Raw genomic sequence first — 19,841 nt, forward strand, 5'->3', positions numbered from 1 at the left:
GGACTGGAGCACATGTACTGCCTGCACACAGCAACTTACAACAGGGACTGGAGCACATGTACTGCCTGCACACAGCAACTTACAACAGGGACTGGAGCACATGTACTGCCTGCACACAGCAACTTACAACAGGGACTGGAGCACATGTACTGCCTGCACACAGCAACTTACAACAGGGACTGCAGCACATGTACTGCCTGCACACAGCAACTTACAACAGGTACTGCAGCACATGTACTGCCTGCACACAGCAACTTACAACAGGGACTGGAGCACATGTACTGCCTGCACACAGCAACTTACAACAGGGACTGGAGCACATGTACTGCCTGCACACAGCAACTTACAACAGGGACTGGAGCACATGTACTGCCTGCACACAGCAACTTACAACAGGGACTGGAGCACATGTACTGCCTGCACACAGCAACTTACAACAGGGACTGCAGCACATGTACTGCCTGCACACAGCAACTTACAACAGGGACTGGAGCACATGTACTGCCTGCACACAGCAACTTACAACAGGGACTGGAGCACATGTACTGCCTGCACACAGCAACTTACAACAGGGACTGCAGCACATGTACTGCCTGCACACAGCAACTTACAACAGGGACTGGAGCACATGTACTGCCTGCACACAGCAACTTACAACAGGGACTGCAGCACATGTACTGCCTGCACACAGCAACTTACAACAGGGACTGGAGCACATGTACTGCCTGCACACAGCAACTTACAACAGGGACTGGAGCACATGTACTGCCTGCACACAGCAACTTACAACAGGTACTGCAGCACATGTACTGCCTGCACACAGCAACTTACAACAGGGACTGCAGCACATGTACTGCCTGCACACAGCAACTTACAACAGGGACTGGAGCACATGTACTGCCTGCACACAGCAACTTACAACAGGGACTGCAGCACATGTACTGCCTGCACACAGCAACTTACAACAGGGACTGGAGCACATGTACTGCCTGCACACAGCAACTTACAACAGGGACTGGAGCACATGTACTGCCTGCACACAGCAACTTACAACAGGGACTGGAGCACATGTACTGCCTGCACACAGCAACTTACAACAGGGACTGCAGCACATGTACTGCCTGCACACAGCAACTTACAACAGGGACTGGAGCACATGTACTGCCTGCACACAGCAACTTACAACAGGGACTGCAGCACATGTACTGCCTGCACACAGCAACTTACAACAGGGACTGCAGCACATGTACTGCCTGCACACAGCAACTTACAACAGGGACTGGAGCACATGTACTGCCTGCACACAGCAACTTACAACAGGGACTGCAGCACATGTACTGCCTGCACACAGCAGCTTACAACAGGGACTGCAGCACATGTACTGCCTGCACACAGCAACTTACAACAGGGACTGGAGCACATGTACTGCCTGCACACAGCAACTTACAACAGGGACTGGAGCACATGTACTGCCTGCACACAGCAACTTACAACAGGGACTGGAGCACATGTACTGCCTGCACACAGCAACTTACAACAGGGACTGGAGCACATGTACTGCCTGCACACAGCAACTTACAACAGGGACTGCAGCACATGTACTGCCTGCACACAGCAACTTACAACAGGGACTGCAGCACATGTACTGCCTGCACACAGCAACTTACAACAGGGACTGGAGCACATGTACTGCCTGCACACAGCAACTTACAACAGGGACTGCAGCACATGTACTGCCTGCACACAGCAACTTACAACAGGGACTGGAGCACATGTACTGCCTGCACACAGCAACTTACAACAGGGACTGGAGCACATGTACTGCCTGCACACAGCAACTTACAACAGGGACTGGAGCACATGTACTGCCTGCACACAGCAACTTACAACAGGGACTGGAGCACATGTACTGCCTGCACACAGCAACTTACAACAGGGACTGCAGCACATGTACTGCCTGCACACAGCAACTTACAACAGGTACTGCAGCACATGTACTGCCTGCACACAGCAACTTACAACAGGGACTGGAGCACATGTACTGCCTGCACACAGCAACTTACAACAGGGACTGGAGCACATGTACTGCCTGCACACAGCAACTTACAACAGGGACTGGAGCACATGTACTGCCTGCACACAGCAACTTACAACAGGGACTGGAGCACATGTACTGCCTGCACACAGCAACTTACAACAGGGACTGCAGCACATGTACTGCCTGCACACAGCAACTTACAACAGGGACTGGAGCACATGTACTGCCTGCACACAGCAACTTACAACAGGGACTGGAGCACATGTACTGCCTGCACACAGCAACTTACAACAGGGACTGCAGCACATGTACTGCCTGCACACAGCAACTTACAACAGGGACTGGAGCACATGTACTGCCTGCACACAGCAACTTACAACAGGGACTGCAGCACATGTACTGCCTGCACACAGCAACTTACAACAGGGACTGGAGCACATGTACTGCCTGCACACAGCAACTTACAACAGGGACTGGAGCACATGTACTGCCTGCACACAGCAACTTACAACAGGTACTGCAGCACATGTACTGCCTGCACACAGCAACTTACAACAGGGACTGCAGCACATGTACTGCCTGCACACAGCAACTTACAACAGGGACTGGAGCACATGTACTGCCTGCACACAGCAACTTACAACAGGGACTGCAGCACATGTACTGCCTGCACACAGCAACTTACAACAGGGACTGGAGCACATGTACTGCCTGCACACAGCAACTTACAACAGGGACTGGAGCACATGTACTGCCTGCACACAGCAACTTACAACAGGGACTGGAGCACATGTACTGCCTGCACACAGCAACTTACAACAGGGACTGGAGCACATGTACTGCCTGCACACAGCAACTTACAACAGGGACTGCAGCACATGTACTGCCTGCACACAGCAACTTACAACAGGGACTGGAGCACATGTACTGCCTGCACACAGCAACTTACAACAGGGACTGGAGCACATGTACTGCCTGCACACAGCAACTTACAACAGGGACTGCAGCACATGTACAGCCTGCACACAGCAACTTACAACAGGGACTGGAGCACATGTACTGCCTGCACACAGCAACTTACAACAGGGACTGCAGCACATGTACTGCCTGCACACAGCAACTTACAACAGGGACTGGAGCACATGTACTGCCTGCACACAGCAACTTACAACAGGGACTGGAGCACATGTACTGCCTGCACACAGCAACTTACAACAGGGACTGGAGCACATGTACTGCCTGCACACAGCAACTTACAACAGGGACTGCAGCACATGTACTGCCTGCACACAGCAACTTACAACAGGGACTGGAGCACATGTACTGCCTGCACACAGCAACTTACAACAGGGACTGGAGCACATGTACTGCCTGCACACAGCAACTTACAACAGGGACTGGAGCACATGTACTGCCTGCACACAGCAACTTACAACAGGGACTGCAGCACATGTACAGCCTGCACACAGCAACTTACAACAGGGACTGCAGCACATGTACTGCCTGCACACAGCAACTTACAACAGGGACTGCAGCACATGTACTGCCTGCACACAGCAACTTACAACAGGGACTGCAGCACATGTACAGCCTGCACACAGCAACTTACAACAGGGACTGGAGCACATGTACTGCCTGCACACAGCAACTTACAACAGGGACTGGAGCACATGTACTGCCTGCACACAGCAACTTACAACAGGGACTGGAGCACATGTACTGCCTGCACACAGCAACTTACAACAGGGACTGCAGCACATGTACTGCCTGCACACAGCAACTTACAACAGGGACTGGAGCACATGTACTGCCTGCACACAGCAACTTACAACAGGGACTGGAGCACATGTACTGCCTGCACACAGCAACTTACAACAGGGACTGGAGCACATGTACTGCCTGCACACAGCAACTTACAACAGGGACTGGAGCACATGTACTGCCTGCACACAGCAACTTACAACAGGGACTGGAGCACATGTACTGCCTGCACACAGCAACTTACAACAGGGACTGGAGCACATGTACTGCCTGCACACAGCAACTTACAACAGGGACTGCAGCACATGTACTGCCTGCACACAGCAACTTACAACAGGGACTGGAGCACATGTACTGCCTGCACACAGCAACTTACAACAGGGACTGGAGCACATGTACTGCCTGCACACAGCAACTTACAACAGGGACTGCAGCACATGTACTGCCTGCACACAGCAACTTACAACAGGGACTGCAGCACATGTACTGCCTGCACACAGCAACTTACAACAGGGACTGGAGCACATGTACTGCCTGCACACAGCAACTTACAACAGGGACTGGAGCACATGTACTGCCTGCACACAGCAACTTACAACAGGGACTGCAGCACATGTACTGCCTGCACACAGCAACTTACAACAGGGACTGGAGCACATGTACTGCCTGCACACAGCAACTTACAACAGGGACTGGAGCACATGTACTGCCTGCACACAGCAACTTACAACAGGGACTGCAGCACATGTACTGCCTGCACACAGCAGCTTACAACAGGGACTGCAGCACATGTACTGCCTGCACACAGCAACTTACAACAGGGACTGGAGCACATGTACTGCCTGCACACAGCAACTTACAACAGGGACTGGAGCACATGTACTGCCTGCACACAGCAACTTACAACAGGGACTGGAGCACATGTACTGCCTGCACACAGCAACTTACAACAGGGACTGGAGCACATGTACTGCCTGCACACAGCAACTTACAACAGGGACTGCAGCACATGTACTGCCTGCACACAGCAACTTACAACAGGGACTGGAGCACATGTACTGCCTGCACACAGCAACTTACAACAGGGACTGGAGCACATGTACTGCCTGCACACAGCAACTTACAACAGGGACTGCAGCACATGTACTGCCTGCACACAGCAGCTTACAACAGGGACTGCAGCACATGTACTGCCTGCACACAGCAACTTACAACAGGGACTGGAGCACATGTACTGCCTGCACACAGCAACTTACAACAGGGACTGGAGCACATGTACTGCCTGCACACAGCAACTTACAACAGGGACTGGAGCACATGCAGTGCCCCAGGCAATGGAAATATTTTCAGAGCAACTTACCTTGGAACAATCTCCTCTGTCTAATAAAAATGAAGCAAATCTCCAAAACGACTAAATAATTGAGATAAAATGCGAGAAAATGCCCGACGAAACCTCTCCTCCTTCCGCTTTCAAAAACTCGCGCCGAAGCTTTGACGCATGCGTGAATATCGGAAGATTGACGCATGCGTGAATATCCGGTGGCATTGCATGAAGCGCATGCGCAGAGGCCAACCTGGCGCGTTGCCCCAGGAAGACGACGTGACGCGATGACGTCACCAAAATTAATCCAATCGGGTAACAGATCTTGACTGGGGTGGGTTTTGTGATCGGGAGGTTGTTGGGTGGGATGTTTCTTCAGGAATCCTGGAAGACCAGGTTTCCTGCCCGGAAGGCAGCGCGTTTGACAGTCGGGCGGGGCAGGCTCCCAAATAGGCCGCCGGCCAGGAGCAAGTAGGGAGCTGGGGTATTGGGAGCGTGGCAGGGTAGGTGGAAGGGGTGGTCGGAGATGATGGTCTGGGGGAGTGGGGGAGGGTGACTCAAAATAATGGAACGGGAAATGTGATAAATGTACGGCTGTGTAATGTAAAACATTTTCTTCTTGGGACGCGGGCATCACTGGCAAGGCCAGTATTTGTTGTCCCATCCCTAATTGCCCTTGAACTGAGTGTCTTGCTCGGCCATTTCAGAGGGCAGTTCAGAGTTAACCACATTGCTGTGGGTGCGGAGTCACATGTAGGCCAGACCGGGTAAGGATGGCAGATTGCCTTCCCTAAAGGACATTCGTGAACCAGATGGGTTTTTATGACAATCAAACAGCTTCACAGTCGCTTTTAGCGATGGCAATTGCAAATTCTCAAGAGTGGTGGGATTTGAACTCATGTTCTCTGGATTAATAGTCCAAATACCTTTAATGTCGACACGAGGTAATGTGTTGGGGGTGGGGGGGGAGGGGAGTGGCACGGTGGTTTTGGGATAAATTGCCAACTATGGACCTATCTTGAATGTTTAATCACATGACCAGGTGCCTGAACCTGCCCTGCCCCCACACCACCGCATTTCATAAGATCATAAGAACTAGGAGCAGGAGTAGGCCGTCCGGCCCCTCGAGCCTGCTCTGCCATTCAATAAGGTCATGGCTGATCTTTTCGTGGACTCAGATCCACTTACCCGTGCTCCCACCGTATCCCTTAATTCCTTTATTGTTCAAAAAGATATCTACCTTAGCTTTAAAAACGTTTACTGAAGAAGCGTCAATCCTTGCAGGCTCCAGCTTCTGACTGGATGATTGTTAATGATCTCACCTGCTTCTCACAGCATCTACAACTACATGCATTTATACAGCGCCTGTGTAATGTAGTAAAACATTCCAAAGCGCTTCACTGGAACGTTATCAAACAAACATTAACACTGAGTCACACAAGGAGATATTAGGACAGATGGTCAAAAGCTTGGTCAGAGAGGTATATTTTAAGAGTGACTTTTAGGAGGAGAGAGAGGCGGAGAGGCGAAGGGATTTAGGGAGGAGATTCCAGAGTTTGGGACCCAGGCAGCTGAGGGCAAGGCTGCCGATGGTGGAGCGATGAAAATGGGGGATGCAGAAGAGGCCAGAATTAGAGGAGTGCAGAGATCATCGAGGGTTGAGGACTGGCAAAGATTTGCCGTTTTTATGGCCTTTTTGTCCTGAGTTGCGACATTTAGTGATTTGTGAAATTAATCTGCGACAAGACGATGGAAGGTGATTGGCAGTTATTGCGAGGCATAGGCCCCATATGTGTTGAGGATAGGGAGGAACGAGGAGGGATTTGAAAGCAGGGATGTGAATTTTAAAATCGAGGCATCGATAGATTTGGAGTCGATATAGGTCATGAGCACAGGGGGTGATGGGTGAGCACTGTCATCGAGATTAATCTGGGGATTGGGGTGAATGGCGGATGGGTTAGCAACTGCGAGTCAGGGTGGGAATGGAAAATCAATGTGTTGGAAAGGATCTGAACTGAATCGAGCATCAGTGTGGAAAAAAAAAAGCTCAACTTTAACGGTTCAACTGGATGAGGAGAGAGAAGTTTTGTTGTTAAATTCAGTCATCTTTCAGCTGTCCTTTCTTTAAAAGCCAACAGTCCAAACGTTTCAGCAGGGAGGCAGGGGAGGGGTCACTACTGAGACCTTCCGCTTTGTGGAGTGTTTGCCTGCAAATCCGCATGAAGCTGCTTTCAATTCTGATGTGTTTTCATTGATGTCTGCTGCCCTCTCCTGGTTGAATAGCGTGACGTGATTTCCAAACAAACCAACTGTCGAGTCGGAAACTTGATGGGATATTTTTTCTCTCTTCCCCTTCGCTGGGTCATGGCTCCACGGGCTCATTGCTCAGGTGACTTTTCCACTGGTCAGACTCCACGCTGAGTTTCAAGGTGGCTATTCAACCATGTACGCCATTACTGCCGTGACTCAGGGGTAGCATGCTTGCCTCGGAGTCAGAAGGTTGTGGGTTCAAGACTCACTCTGCAAAGTCCAGGCTGACGCTTCCAGTGCCGGTATAGAGGGAGTGCTGCAGTGTCAGAGGTGCTGTCTTTTGAGGCACAATTTAAAACCGAGGCCCCATCTGCCCTCTCAGGAGGACGTGAAAGATCCTGCGGCCGCTATTTTGAAGAGCAAGGGAAGTTCTCCCCGATGTCCAAGGCAATATTTATCCCTCAGCCAACATCACTGAAACTGATGTTCTGGTCATTATCTCATTGCTGTTTGTGGGATCTTGCTGTGCATCAAGCAGCTGCCACGTTTCCTGTATTACAACAGTGACTACACTTCAAAAAGTGCTTCATTGGCTGTAAAGCACTTTGAGACATCCTGAGGTCATGAAAGGTGCTATATAAATGCAAATCTTTCTTTATTATCATTATAATCAGCATCAAATTTAAAGAACAAAGTGATCCCTGACAACGCAGCCGGCCACTGATGTCAGCAGGCTACGCCAAGGTGCGCACATACGCAGACGGGCTCCGGCTCTCTGCACGTGCGCTGCGTTCCGACTTGCCAGGACTGGTTCGCGCATGCGTTGTTGACGTCATTGGGTGACATTTGCATCTTCGGGCAACGCGCCCGCTCGGCCTCTGCGCACGCGCTTTACGCATACAGCAATGCAACGCCAACGGGTATTCACCCATGGGTCAAGCTCCGCTCCCCCCCCTCGCTGCTCTCTCCGGCCACTCCGCTCCCCCCAGTCCCTGGCCCGCTGCGCTCCCCCCCCCTCCCCGGCCCGCTCCGCTCCCCCCCCAGCCTGCTCGCTCGCTCGCTTTCTCCCTCCCGCCATTGTGTGCTGCCATGTGTTTAGGTCAGGTTGCCTTCGTGTGATTATTTGAGCAGCGCCATCTTTAATCCTGGCAGCTGCCTGAAGTCGCAGACTGTGACGTTTCAGTGGCACAGGCTGCATTTACGCTTGTGCCACTGCAGTGCCACCTACTGGTAGCGTTGTCAGCAAACGCAGCCTTTAAAGAAAGTTATTTATTTAGCACCTTTCACATCCTCAAGATGTCCCAAAGTGCTTCACGACCGATGAAGTGCTTTTTGCAGAGAAGATGTAGGAAATGGGGCAACCAATTTGCACAGAGCAAGATCCCACAAACGGCAATGCGATAAAGAGTAGATAATCTGTCTCAGTGACGTTCTTCAAAATAGTGCCATGGGATCTTTTGTATCCACCTAAGAGGACAGACGGGGTCTTGGTTCAATGTCTCATCTTAAAAACAGCGTCTCCGACAATGCAGCACTCCTTCAGTACTGACACTCCGACAGTGCAGCACTCCCTCAGTACTGACCTTCCGACAGTGCGGCACTCCCTCGGTACTGACCCTCCGACAATGCAGCACTCCCTCAGTATTGACCCTCTGACAGTGCAGCACTCCCTCAATACCGACACTGTGACAGTGCAGCACTCCCTCAGTACTGACCCTCTGACAGTGCGGTGCTCCCTCAGTACTGACTCTCTGACAGTGCAGCACTCCCTCAGTACTGACCCTCCGACAGTGCGGCATTCCCTCAGTACTGACCCTCTGACAGTGCGGTGCTCCCTCAGTACTGACCCTCTGACAGTGCAGCGCTCCCTCAGTACTGACCATCTGACCTTGCAGTGCTCTCTCAGTACTGACCCTCCGATAGTGCAGCACTCTCTCAGTACTACTGACCCTCCGACAGTGCGGTGCTCCCTCAGTATTGACCCTCCGACAGTGCGGTGCTCCCTCAGTACTGACCCTCTGACCTTGCAGTGCTCTGTCAGTACTGACCCTCCGATAGTGCGGTGCTCCCTCAGTACTGACCCTCTGACAGTGCAGCATTCTCTCAGTATTGACCCTCCGACCTTGCAGTGCTCTCTCAGTACTGACACTAGATTATCAGCCTTGTTAATGGACTCAAGTCACTGACGTGGGATTTGATTGTCTAACCCACTGACTCAGATGCAAGAATGTCTTTGGAAGTGAAGGAGGTGAGGCTATGGGGAGGGATTTTCAAACTAAGATAATTCCTCTAAATTATGCAAGGCCTTCACGCACTGTGCTATTGAATGATGATAATGGATTTGTCCTTTTCTGTTCTTCCAGCCCTGATGGAAACTATGCAGTTGCGGGATCCTCTGACGGAGTTCTCTATGTCTGGAATACCCTCACTGGCAACTTGGAGACTTCCTTAGTTGGGCAGCACAGGTATGTGGAGAGAGGCCGGAGTGACTGTTCAGAGTTCCTACCTCCTACTTGCACAAGTTCAGAGAGGAAAATAAAATTAATTCTGAGCCCCCAGCGTGCTACCAACAACAACAACAACTTGCATTTATGCAGTGCCTTTAACATCGGAAAACCTAAGAAAGAATGAAAGAAAGAAATTGCATTTCTATAGCGCCTGCCTTGAGTTCAGGACATCCCAAAGCACTTTTGCAGCCAATTAGGTTCTTTTGAAATGTAGTCATTGTTGTAATGTAGGAAACATGGCAGCCAGTTCATGCACAGCAAGATCCCACAAACAGTGATGAGTTAAATGACCAGGTAATCGGTTTCAATTATGTCGGTTGAGGGATAAATATTGACCAGGACACAAATAAAATGAGTAAAAGAGGAAGAGATGAGGAACTGGCCTGATGTCAGGACAAAGTGAGAAGGTGTGGATTCGATGTCCAGTGTGCGGTCAGTGCACTGAACTGGCCAGACGAGGACCAATGTTGATTGCGGTCCCCTTAGGGAGAGAACAATTAGCTTAGAGTCCAATTTCTGATTGCTGGCCTGTGATTCCTGCTGGAAACTGCGTGGTCACTGGGTAGAGAATGGCTGCCATTCCCTGCACATAGAAACAGCCCATGACAAAGCAACAAAGAGCGGTAACTTGGGTAATGTTGGCACAAAGCCATGGAGTCAGAACCCAACATGAGCTGACCATTGCAATGCTTTCCTCATTGGCTTCCTAACTCGCATTCTCCGTAACCTTGCAGTTACCCAAAACACTGTTGCCTGCATCCTAACTTGCACCAAGTCCCGTTCACCCATCACCCTCGCTTGTGTTCAATTCGCTCCATGACCTCGCCTCTCTTTACCTTTGTAATCTCCTCCAGCCCTACAACCCTCTGAGATCTGTGCACTCCTCCAATTCTGGCCTCTTACAGATCCCCAATTTTAATCGCTCCACCACTGGTGGCTGTGCCTTCAGCTGCCTGGGCCCTAATTCCCTCCCGATGCCTCTTGCACAATTACCTCCTTCTTTAACATGCCCCTCAAAACCTCTTGAACCAAGCTTTTGGTCACCTGCCTTAATATCTCCTTAATTGTCTCAGTGTCACATTTTGTCGTATGTGAAGCACCTTAGGATGTTTTGTTTAATACAGTATTAATGCAGTTGGTTGTCGGCCTTCCTGAGGGATGGTCCTGGGGGTCATCTGGAAACTACACAGGGCTGGCACTTTAGCCTCTGATGGGGGCAGAAGGGCACCAACATTTTCACTGCCAGCCAGTGTGCCAGTTTGCTGGCACTATCCCACCCCTGGGCCGTTTTCCGGGAGGTGGGGTCTGAGGATGGTGAGGCAGGGCTACCATCTGCAAGCAGTAGATAGGCAGTTAAGGCTTGTTATAGCCTTATTAAGGCCAATTGTCAGAGGCCAACGGGCTCCCTGAGGTGTTGGGGACTAGACGTGGCCTCCCGGTGACAGACCGGGTGGGTAAGCACTCCAGGCAGGCATTGAGGCCCTTCCCGCCTGCCTGGCTTCGGTAATGGTGGGCCAGCTGCTGAGGGCAAATTTTTTTATTTCAAAGTTTAAAAAGTTGGAGAGAGGAGGTCTCAACATGGAGGTGCCCTCTCTCTCACTTACCTGAAAAGGCAGTCTGCTGCTTTGTCTGTGCTGGAGGGCCTCTTATTGCTTTGAGAGCCCGCCTGCCATCTTTAATTGGATGGCAAGCCTGCCTTCTGGCAACGACTTGGCCAATTTGGGGAAATTTCACAGCAGGGTGACCGTTTCCCGCACAGTTCAGCCTTCTGACCACCTTCCCTCCCCCATTGGCCTCAACATTGGGACCCCAACCTAAAGGGCAAAATCCTGCCCACAGTCTCCATCTCCAGTGATAGAAACCAAACTGATTCTACCCACACCCCCACCCATTCTCCATCTTTTTATTCTTTCATGGGATGTGGGTGTCACTGGCAAGGCCAGCATTTGCTGCCCATCCCTAATTGTCCTTGAACTGAGTGTCTTGCTTGCCTATTTCAGAGGGCATTTCAGAGTCAACCGCATTGCTGGAGTCACATGTAGGCCAGACCAGGTAAGGACAGCAGATTTCCTTCCCTACAGGATATTAGTGAACCAGATGGGTTTTTACGACGATCGATGATCGTTTCATGGCACCATTACTGAGACTAGCTTTCCCATGTTAAAATCTTATTCTCCATCCTCAGGACTAACTTGAATTCTCTCTATTGTTTTCTAGATCCTCCATTAATGCAGTTTCCTGGTCTTTATCGGGAGAGTATGTGGTGAGTGTGGACCGCACGAAGGTGGCAAACCTCTGGACTGACTGCTGACACATCTGCAGTGGTGAAGACGGACATCCGCCATTTTTATTGTCACCGACCGCCATTTGATCAGCAGGCGTCAGTCCAAAAAATGCGTCAACTGCGCCAATCCTTGGGTCAAACCTTCTAAACAGGGGGATATTACGGTTGACAAAACCCCCAACCCTGACCCACATTATTTTCGAGGAAACAGGGATGTATAACATACACGAAGACCGAACAAAGAGGAAAAGGCCTGTTTACGTCCAGTAAGAAGAGGGAGTTTATCCCATGTCTTATCCAGTACATCACCTTGTACCTCACAAGGGGAGAGCAGTTTGCACGTCCAAGGGTGGTGATTGGAAATCCGAGGCAAGAATTAAATCTGAACCATTCCCTCCACAGTACAGGTTGTGTTGGATTCTCGACAGTAAGTGGGGGGGGGGGGGGGAAACTTAAGGGAATTAGTTTGGAAATTATTCTCAGCATTGGTAACTATGGATGTGCAATAAGTTACAGGAAGGGAAGTGGAAGGTGAAAACATTCAAGGGACAATTAGATGTGTAATAATAACAGAACATTCTGGAAATACTCAGTGAGTCAGGATGCACCTGTGGAGGGAAGGGACTTAAATTAAGGGTTTCAGGTCTTAAACCACAATTAGATGCGTGTCTGAAAGAGAAGGGACTGAGGTGGTCGTTGGAGTTGAGAATCAGTGGAAATACAGATGGGCCTGTGTACAAAGTCCTGCAGACTGTAAATGCACTTTAGCCTCATTTTTTTTTGACAGAATAGGAACAAGTTTTTTGAGGGAGACAAAATATTTTTTAAATTTTTGGAGCTGACATTCTTGCTCTTTGTCCTGTCTCTGCACAGAGACAGACTGCAGCCAATCTCGGGGGCAGTGTCCTAGCAACTGGATCGAGAGGAGGTGAGGGGAAGAGGAGGAAGCAGAGACACTTGGAGGTCAAGGAGGTGGAGGGACACTGAGGCCTACCTCTCAGCCAAAGCCTAGTGTTTAGCTGCCTGGGCCCCAAGGTCTGGAATTCCCTGCTTAAACCTCTCCCTCTCTCTGCTGCTAAGGATAGCCAGCATGGATTTATAATTGAATTTTTTAAATGCAGTAACAGAGAAGATTGATGCAGTGGATGTTGTTTACATGGATTTTAAGAAAGCATTTGATAAGGTGCCACATAAAAGGCTGATTAACAAACTTGAGGCTCATGGAATAGGAGGGTCAGTGTCCAATTGGTTAAAAAATTGGCTTAAGGCCAAAAAATAGCGAATGGTTTTAGATTAGAGATACAGCACTGAAACAGGCCCTTCGGCCCACCGAGTCTGTGCCGAACATCAACCACCCATTTATACTAATCCTACACTAATCCCATATTCCTACCAAACATCCATACCTGTCCCTATATTTCCCTACCACCTACCTACCTACCTATACTAGTGACAATTTATAATGGCCAATTTACCTACCAACCTGCAAGTCTTTTGGCTTGTGGGAGGAAACCGGAGCACCCGGAGAAAACCCACGCAGACACAGGGAGAACTTGCAAACTCCACACAGGCAGTACCCAGAATCGAACCCGGGTCCCTGGAGCTGTGAGGCTGCGGTGCTAACCACTGCGCCACTGTGCCTCAGAGTGGAGGATGGCGGACAGTGGTGATCCCCAAGGGTTAGTGCTGGGACCACTGCTTTTTTGTTATATATAATTGACTTGGAACTTGGAATACAGAGTAAAATCACAAAATTTGCCAATGACACCAAACTTGGAGGTGCGGCCAACAGTGAGGATGATATGAACCGCCTGTAACAGGTCATAGATAGTCTAGCAGAACGGGCAGAGAGGTGGCAGATGGAATTTCATGCTGATAAATGTGACGTTGTGCATTTTGGCAGAAGCAATAGGGAGAGGCGATATATACGTAATGGCGCAGTTCTAAAGAGTGTGCAGGAACAGAGGGGCCCGGGGGTGCATGCGCATCGATCTTTGAAGGTGGCAGGACATATTGAGAGAGTGGTTTGCAAAGCATATGGGATCTTGGGCTTCATAAATAGAGGCATTGAGTACAAAAGCAGGGAAGTTATGCTGAACCTTTATAAATCTCTGGTTAGGCTCTAACTAGAGTACTGCGTCCAGTTCTGGTCAGCCCACATTTCAGGAAGGATGTGAGTATCCTTGAGAGGGTGCAGAGGAGATTTACCAGAATGGCTCCAGGGTTGGAGGATTTTAGTTACAAGGTTAGTTTGGAAAAGCTGGGTTTGTTCTCCTTAGAGCAAAGGAGATTGAGGGGAGATTTAATCGAAATGCACAAGATTATGACAGGCTTAGATAAGTTAGACAAGGAACTGTTCCCATTAACAAATGGTACAAGGTCTGGGGGACACAGATTGAAGGTTTTGGGCAAGGGTTCACAGAATCACAGAATAATACAGTGCAGAAGAGGCCCTTCGGCCTATCGAGTCTGCACCGATGCATTAAAACACCTGACCTGTCTACCTAATCCCATTTGCCAGCACTTGGCCCATAGCCTTGAATGTTATGACGTGCCAAGTGCTCATCCGGGTACTTTTTAAAGGATGTGAGGCAACCCGCCTCTACCACCCTTCCAGGCAGGGCATTCCAGACTAGATGTCCGGGGAATATGAGGAAACACTTTCACGCAGTGGGTGGTAATGACCTGGAACTCGCTGCCCATAAGGGTGGTGGAAGTGGAGACAATCAATGATTTCAAGAGGAATTTGGATGGCCACCTGAGGAAAGTAGATTTGCAGGAACAGGGGGATCGAGCCGAGAGTAGGACTGACAGCATAGCTCCGTGGAGAGGTGACACGGACTCGATGGGCCGAATGGCCTTCTGTGCCATACATGACTCTATGGGTGGAATTTTATGCTCTCCCTTGCGGCAGGTTTGGAAGCGGGGAGTGCATAAAATTGGGTGGGATGGTGAGGGGTGCTGGGGCCTTCCCACCTCCGCCGAACTTTAGTTCAGGGCGGGAAGGCCTGTGAACAGCCTGCCTGTCCCACCGCCAATTGAGGCCCTTCATTAGGTAATTAATCCCTAGTTAAGGGCCTCTTCCCGCTGCAGCCACAATTACCCGTGCGACGGGTGGCCCTGTCGCTGCACAGGAAGCGCGGCACGAGAAACTGCACGGGCTGTTTCCCGGCTCCGGGGTTGGGGGAGGGGTGCGGTTGGGTCCCTCGTTCAAAGGCTCTCAGTGCCTGAACAAGGGACCTGGCATCAGGAAGGGGCGGGGGCCCGCCAGCCTCTGATTGGCCGGCAGCTCTGGAAGGCCGGGACTTTCAGCGACAGGGTCCTAAATTGTACGAGAGGCTCACCGCTGTCCAGTTAAGCGCCCATTTGGCACTAAACATGCCGGGCCTTCTGTACAAGAGCCAACACGGGGATCTCGGCGTCGGTTTCCCCAACATCGAGACCCCCACCGCCACCACAAAATTCCACCCTATGACTCTATTTTTTTAAAAATAACTCTATGAACTGCCCTTCTTTAAGATGCTCCTTAAAACCGACCTCTTTGACCAAGCTTACGGGCCATCTGGCCTTGTATCACTTCATGTGATTCCATAAGTGCCTTGGGACATTCTGCATTACAGTTACGTTGAACATTAACGGTGCTATATCAATGCAAGTTGTTGTTGAAATGCAGCAGCCAGTCATAATGACAAGGTAATTTAATTTTTAGTCATGTTGATTGGGGGGTGGGAATCATTGACCAGCACCACTGGGGAGAACTCCACTTCATTTCTTTGAAATAGTGGCCACAGGATCTTTCACTTGTACCTGAGAAGGGAGATGGCCTCAGATTAATATCTCACCTGAGAAGCAGCATCTCCAACAGTGCAGCACTCCCTCGGTATTCAGCCTAGATTTTATTGTTGAAATCTCCAGAGTGGGACTTGAACCCACATAGAGTCATAGAGAGATACAGCACTGAAACAGGCCCTTCGGCCCACTGGGTCTGTGCCGACCATCAACCACCCATTTATAATCCTACATTAATCCCATCTTCCCTACCACATCCCCACCTTCCCTCAATTCTCCTACCACCTACCTAAACTAGGGGCAATTTACAATGGCCAATTTACCTATCAACCTGCAGGTCTTTGGCATGTGGGAGGAAACCGGAGCACCCGGCAGAAACCCACGCTGTCACAGGGGGAACTTTCAAACTCCGCACAGGCAGTACCCAGAACTGAACCTGGGTCGCTGGAGCTATGAGGCTGCGGTGCTAACCACTGCGCCACTGTGCCGCCCATCCTTCTAACTTAGAGGTAAGAGCCACAGTGCCTAATCTCTTAAGGGGCTTGACAGGGTAGGTGCTGAGAAAATGTTTCCCCTGGCTGGAGAATCAAGAACATAGGGTCAGAGTGTCAGAATAAAGGGTCAACTATTTACGACTGAGATGAGGAGAAATTTCTTCACTTGAGGGAAATAAACTTCTCGGGCTTTGCTGGGAAATGAAACTGATTGTATTGCTGTGCAGAGATCCCACATGGCCTCATGGGCTGAATGGCCTCCTTCAGTGATGTTGTGACTCTATGACTCAAAGGGTTGTGAATGTTTGGAATTCTGTACCCAAGTGGGATGCGCCTGCTCACTCGTTGAGTATATTCAAGGCAGAGATGGATAGATTTTTGGGGTACTAAGGGATATGGGGATAGTGCGGGAAGGTGGGGTTGAGGTAGACGATCAGCCATGATCTTGTTGAATGACAGAGCAGGCTCAAGGGGCCGAATGGCTCTTTTTTTATTTAGAGACACAGCACTAAAACACGCCCTTCGGCCCACCGAGTCTGTGCTGGCCATCAACCACCCATTTATACTATTCCTACATTAATCCCATTACCCTCTCACATCCCCACCTTCCCTCAATTCCCCTACCACCTACCTACACTAGGGGCAATTTACAATGGCCAATTTACCTATCAACCTGCAAGTCTTTGGCTGTGGGAGGAAACCGGAGCACCCGGCGGAAACCCACACAGACACAGGAAGAACTTGCAAACTCCACACAGGCAGTACCCAAAACTGAACCCGGGTCACTGGAGCTGTGAGGCTGCGGTGCTAACCACTGCGCCACTGTGCCGCCCGCAGCACTGAAACAGGCCCTTCGGCCCACCGAGTCTGTGCTGACCATCAACCACCCATTTATACTAATCCTACATTAATCTTAATGGGACCATTCCCAGTGACCTCCTTCCTGTTTCATGCTGGGACACCACTGGTGCCATGGAGTTTCAGGATTGCCCTAGGATGCAAAGTCAACTTTTTTAAAGTAAAGATTCTAATCTAGTTTGTTAATAGTAACTTAAACGGAGTAACTATTTAAAAAGAAAAGATCTGCTAACTGGCCCAGTTTGGGGTCAGACTGTGGGTTAGTTTACATTCCATGTCAATCAATACTGGATTTGGACTGGAGGTCTTGCCCCATCCTGCTCCATATCCTGTGATAGGGGAGTCTCTTGGAATGAGGGAGTGGCGTTGTAGCGGTAATGTCACTGGACTCGTAATCCAGAGGCCCAGGCTAATGTCCTGGTGGCACGGGTTCAAATCCCACCACGGCAGGTGGAATTTAAATTCAATTAATTAATAAATTCAAATAATTAAAAAAAAGTCTGCAATGAAAGCTGGTCTCAGTAATGGTGCCATGAAACTAGCATTGACTGTAATAAAAGCCCATCTGGTCCATTAATGTCGTTTTGGGAAGGAAATCTGCCGTCCTTACCCGGTCTGGCCGACATGTGACTCCAGACCTACAGCAATGTGGTTGACTCTTATCCACCGTATGAAATAGCCTAACAAGCCACTCAGTTGCCAAGGGCAATTAGGGATGGGCAACAAATGCTGGCCTTGTCAGTGATGCCCACATCCCTTGAGAGTAAACAAAACACTCTCCTGAGACCGGCATCAGAGCAAAGGATAAGGCTGAAGCATTTGCAACAATCTTCAGCCAGAAGTGCCGAGTTGATGATCCATCTCTGCCTCCTCCTGAAGTCCCCAGCATCGCAGTTGCCAGACTTCAGCCAATTCGATTCACTCAGTGTGATATCAAGAAACGACTGAAGACACTGGATACTGCAAAAGCTATGGGCCCTGACAATATTCTGGCAACAGTACTGAAGACCTGTGCTCCAGAACTTGCCGTGCCCCTATCCAAGCTGTTCCAGTACAGCTACAACACTGGCATCTACCCTGCAATGTGGAAAATTGCCCAGGTATCTCCTGTACACAAAAACCAGGACAAGTCCAACCAGGTCAATTACTGCCCCTTTCAATTATCAGTAAAGTGATGGAAGGTGTCATCAACAGTGCCATCAAGCAGCACTTGCTTCGCAATAACCTGCTCAGTGATGCTCAGTTTAGGTTCCGCCAGGGCCACTCAAGTGCATGTTCAAGTACCTTTTAAAAGATTTGAGGGTCTCTGCCTCCACCACCATTCCTGACAGTGAATTCCAGACACACACCACCCTCTGGGTGAAAAAGATTTTCCTCACATCCCCTCTAATCCTTCTACCAATCACCTTAAATCTGAGATCCCTGGTAATTGACCTCTCCGCTAGGGGAAACAGGTCCTTCCTGTCTACTCTATCTAGGCCTCTCATAATTTTGTACACCCCAGTTAATTCACCCCACAGCCTCCTCTGTTCTAAGGGAAACGACCCTAGCCTATCCAATCTTTCCTCATAGCTGCAATTTTCAAGCCCTGGCAACATTCTTGTAAATCTCCTCTGTACTCTCTCCAGAGCAATTGAGTCCTTCCTGTAATGCAGTGACCAGAACTGTACACAATACTCCAGCTGTGGCCTAACCAGTGTTTTATACAGTTCCAGCAGTACATCCTTGCTTTTGAATTCTATACCTCGGTCAATAAAGGAAAGCATTCCATATGCCTTATTCACCACTCTATCTATCTGTCCTGCCACCTTCAGGGACCTGTGGACATACACTCCAAGGTCTCTCACTTCTTCTACCCCTCTCAATATCCTCTCGTTTATTGTGTATTCTCTCGCTTTGTTTGCCCTCCCTAAATGCATTACCTCACACTTCTCTGGATTGAATTCCATTTGCCACTTTTCCGCCCACTCATCCAAACCATTGATATCTTTCTGGAGTCTACAGCTTTCCTCTTCACTATCAACTACACGGACAATTTTTGAGTCATCTGCAAATTTCCCAATCGTGCCTCCCACAGTTAAGTCCAAATCATTAATATATACCACAGATAGCAAGGGACCCAACACTGAGCCCTGTGGAACGCCACTGGAAACAGCTTTCCATTCACAAAAACATCCGTCGACTACTACCCTTTGCTTCCTGTCCCTGAGCCAATTTTGGAGCCAACCTGCCACAGCCCCCTGTATCCCATGGACTTTCATTTTACTGACTAGTCTGCCATGTAGGACCTTGTCAAATGCCTTACTAAAATCCATGTCGATCACATCCACTGCACTACCCTCATCAATCCTTCTTGTTACTTCCTCAAAAAACTCAATCAAGTTAGTAAGACATGACCTTCCCTTAACAAATCCATGCTGACTATCCCTGATTAATCCGTGCCTTTCTAAGTGGCAGTTTATCCTGTCCCTCAGAATTGATTCGAATAATTTACCCACCACTGAGGTCAGACTGACGGCCTATAATTATAACATTCGCA

General features: G+C 49.6%; 1 protein-coding gene across 3 annotated transcripts in view; it reads left to right on the top strand.

The window, feature by feature from the left end:
* Nucleotides 1-12,592, top strand: part of LOC137371105 (autophagy-related protein 16-like) — a 78,224-nt gene extending 65,632 nt beyond the window's left edge. For all 3 annotated transcript variants that reach the window (XM_068033049.1, XM_068033047.1, XM_068033048.1), the window contains 2 exons: nucleotides 9,734-9,835; nucleotides 12,095-12,592. In XM_068033049.1, coding sequence (XP_067889150.1) covers nucleotides 9,734-9,835; nucleotides 12,095-12,188 — 196 coding nt within the window. In that variant the 3' untranslated portion in view covers nucleotides 12,189-12,592. The remainder of the gene's footprint in view (nucleotides 1-9,733; nucleotides 9,836-12,094) is intronic.
* Nucleotides 12,593-19,841: the final 7,249 nt, after the last annotated feature.

This window comes from Heterodontus francisci, chromosome 6 (assembly GCF_036365525.1).
Source record: "Heterodontus francisci isolate sHetFra1 chromosome 6, sHetFra1.hap1, whole genome shotgun sequence".
NCBI classification, from domain to species: domain Eukaryota; kingdom Metazoa; phylum Chordata; class Chondrichthyes; order Heterodontiformes; family Heterodontidae; genus Heterodontus; species Heterodontus francisci.